Source organism: Octodon degus, unplaced genomic scaffold (genome assembly GCF_000260255.1).
Source record: "Octodon degus isolate 3935 unplaced genomic scaffold, OctDeg1.0 scaffold00173, whole genome shotgun sequence".
Classification (NCBI taxonomy): domain Eukaryota; kingdom Metazoa; phylum Chordata; class Mammalia; order Rodentia; family Octodontidae; genus Octodon; species Octodon degus.
In genome coordinates, this window is record NW_004524749.1 from 164574 (window position 1) to 168093 (window position 3520).

Consider the following 3520-nt stretch of genomic DNA (forward strand, 5'->3'; position numbering starts at 1 on the left):
ATTGGTTTATGAAAGTAAAATATTCTTACCACTGTAGTCTGCATATCCCTGTCCATATCCATAGTTCCCATAGTTATACCCAGTATAATCATATCCGCCATAGCCACTATAGTTTTGATCACCACCATAGGCACTATTGTAATTTCCATATCCTTGATCATAATAGTTATTAAATCCTTGGTTCCAGTTTTGGCCCTGACCTGAAACAATGCAGTGATTATTAGAAAACAACCTCTGACCCCTAATCGTAACACAAAATGATATGCTCTTATGCCTTATTCTACAAAATGGACACAAATCTTGCTACCTACTAGAATTTTTTGTTGTTACAAGGAGAACGGAATATCTAACTATACCAGTCTCAAGTTTCCTAAATTTATTGGAAAAACCATTAGATTGTCCATTATAGTGTAAGATGGGCAGGCTATTCCACTTCAAACAAGAACTCCTGCCCAACAAAACATGTAATGGTATTATTTCCTCAACAGTGACACCATTATCAATGTGGCCATTCTTGGAATAAACAAAACCACTAAATTCATTTTATTGAATGCAGGGCCTCTGCACTGAGCTACATCACTAATCTCTTAATTTTTTTTTTTCTTCTTATTTGCAGTACTGGGGATTGAATTCAGGACCCTGCACCTGACAGGCAAGAGCTTATCCTACTGAGCTATCTCCCCGGACCTTAATTTTGTATTCTAAGACAGGGTTCCCACTAAGTCACCCAGGCTGGGCTATTTTACACTCAGTCTCAGAGCTCACTAACAAACAAAACCCCCAGGCTAGAGTTTATGTTAGTGTCAGGTTTAAATTTCACCTTCCTTTCTCATGGGCTTAATTTTACTGAGCAGTAGACAGCTTAAACTAGTCACTTCACAGAATTAAGTCTTACCTCGACCACGACCCCTAGTACCACCTCGTCCACCAGCTGCAGCACCTCTTCCTCCTTTTTGTTGTTGCTGTTGCTGCCGATATACCTCTTTGGGCTGTGCAACTTTGATTTCACACTGTAGACAGAAAATATAAACAGGATTTTTACTGAACTGCTACCACCAAGTCATCTTTTTTCTCAGTATAACATTTTTCATTGAAATTCTCTAATTCTTTTACTGTAATTAAATTGTCTTACCTTTCCAGAACCAATTTGATGGTATCTGCTTTCTAACAGTTTCTTGACTGGTTCTTCATCTGTGTATGTGATGAAACAAAATCCTCTCCTTTCATTTGTTTTTGTATCCATGGGAAGTTCAATATTTTCTATCTGCAACCAAGACACACATTCATGATGTCAAGATCATCCAGAATGGTACAAGGGAATTAAGGTGCTAATCAGATAAATGCTGAAAAGACCTCTGAACAACCTATAAGATTTACTGTGTATCAAGCATTGAGAAAGAGTACAACAGTTTTTAACAACTGCACTCAAGAGACGGTAGTATCATCAAAACACCTGGGTTTTGCCCAAAATAAATGATACTCATTTTCACTGTAACACAGAAAGCAATTAAAATGCGTTTGATAGAAGGCATTTGAATAGTAATTTAACCCAACCCTAACAAGCAAGTATTAAGTAACACACAAACTACATCTGGGATGAACATTCAATAAACACATGTAGGATACATGAAAATAACTACATCACACCTCTCCAAAAGCTCCAAAATATTCTTTAATCTGTTCTTCAGAAGTATCTGGGCTCAATCCTCCCACAAACACCTTTTTAGGGGGTTCTTTCCCTTTTAAAGCTTTGGCTCTTTTAGGGTCTATCAATTTGCCATCCAGTTTGTGTTCTTTTAATTCCAAAACCTAGGAGACAATTTAAGAAAACGTCAGCAGTATACAAGCCTCAGGACATTTCCAAAACAAACAAACAAACAAACAAACATACAAAAACAATGCCAAACACATGCCCACCTTATCAACACTAGCAGCATCTTTGAAAAGCACAAATCCAAATCCTCTTGATCTTCCAGTGACTGGGTCTGTTTTAATTGTGCAGTCTACAACTTCCCCAAATCGAGACAAGTACTCAGTCAGATCTTTCTTGCTTGTATCCCAGCTCAAGCCTCCAATAAACATTTTACTAAAAATAAAAATTTAACGCAACTTAAATATTTTAATCTAGTAATTAAACCGTGAAGTAAACACAAAGATTTTCTAAAAGTAAACCATTTTTCAGTCTAAAATTTCAAAAGACATGTAAACAATGGAAGACAATCTCAAAAATTCAAGCCAGCCCGATGCTTTTCACACTGTAAACCCTAGAGGCCAACACACTGGAAAAGTGAAAAAGATCCTAGCCAGGTTTCTTTGCACCAGAAAGCCAAACTTCCTATCCCGTCCGTCCCTACTTCAGTCTACCTGCGTTCTCAGCTGTCAAGCCAACGATGCACCTAAGCAGCTCGCTGTATAACGCTGCGGGCCCTTCTGAGGTGCCTAAACGTGACTTTCCCCCAAGTCTTCGCTCGCAGCGCGGCCCGGGGCAGCACGAACACAATGAAGAGGCGGCGGCAGCTGGGCCGAGAGGCGCGTCCGCCGGCTCCGGCCCGGCCCCGCCCGCGCGGCGCCTGCGCAGTCCGGATGCCACCGCCCTCTCCGCCCTGCCCCCAACCTCCGAGGCCTCTTAAGTCCCCCGCGCCAGCTCTCTCATTCCTGTCTCCTCCGAGCTTGCGGGGTCCGGGGGCACGCGGGGAACCTCCTCAGGGCGACAACGGGGAGAGCGCGCGGCTCCCGGGGACGGCAGGCGCGTGCAGCGCTCTAGGGGGGAGAACCTGAGGGGGGAGCGTGTGGTACCCGTCATCCTGCTGGTTCTTGCTCGCGTTGATTTTGGAACCCTCGGCGAATTCCTCTATATTGCTGTACTCGTTCATGTCCTCCATGGTGGCGGAGCCGCCGGCTGGGGCGAGCGGGCGCGCGGTCCGGGTCGCGGGGGTGCTGGCGGCAGCGGAGCGTTGTATGGAGCTAGATTTAAAATGGCGGCGGAAGAGGTCCGGGCGCCGCCTGCGCCCTCCCTTTATAGCCGCCCCGCCCGCCAATCGGGAGGGCTGCTGCGCGGTGACGTGGCGCGGGACCCGGCGCGCCCCCTGCCGGGCAGCGCCAACAGCAAGCGAAGGGAGGAGAGGGGCGAGCTGCCGCGGCGCCCGCGGCCGCCAATGGGAGAGACTGCGGGAGGCCAGGGGCGCGGGAGCAGCGGGGAACAATGGCGGCGGCACATGGGCGAGCCGGGGCGGGACCTCCATCGCAGGCCTTCCGGCGGGGAGCGCAAAGGAAGGGGCGCGGGCTGGGGATGAGCAGAAGCTCGGATGCGAGACGCAAGGGCGGTGGGGCCGGGGCCGGCAGGCGCGAGCGCGCCGTTGCAGGGCCGCAGCCCCTCTTGCCTGGAGAGCCTTTGTCCCTGGCGTCGGTCCGGCCCACTCTTAGCACCGAGCGCTCAGCCCGCCTGGGGCACCCTCTGTCTCCGGCGCGGCGGCGGCTGCGATCGCCCGGCGCCTAGCGGGCTGCTAGGAGGAAGGCAGCC

General features: G+C 48.6%; 1 protein-coding gene across 1 annotated transcript; it reads right to left on the minus strand.

Annotated features, from left to right (window-relative positions):
* Positions 1 to 6: 6 nt before the first annotated feature.
* Positions 7 to 3514, minus strand: Hnrnpdl (heterogeneous nuclear ribonucleoprotein D like). The gene is made up of 6 exons (XM_023703543.1): positions 2797 to 3514; positions 1918 to 2086; positions 1648 to 1809; positions 1133 to 1264; positions 896 to 1010; positions 7 to 200 (listed from the first exon to the last, which is right to left on the minus strand). Exons 1-6 carry the CDS (start codon positions 3240 to 3242, stop codon positions 7 to 9), a joined length of 1218 nt encoding a protein of 405 aa, XP_023559311.1. The 5' UTR covers positions 3243 to 3514.
* Between the last annotated feature and the right edge of the window lie 6 nt (positions 3515 to 3520).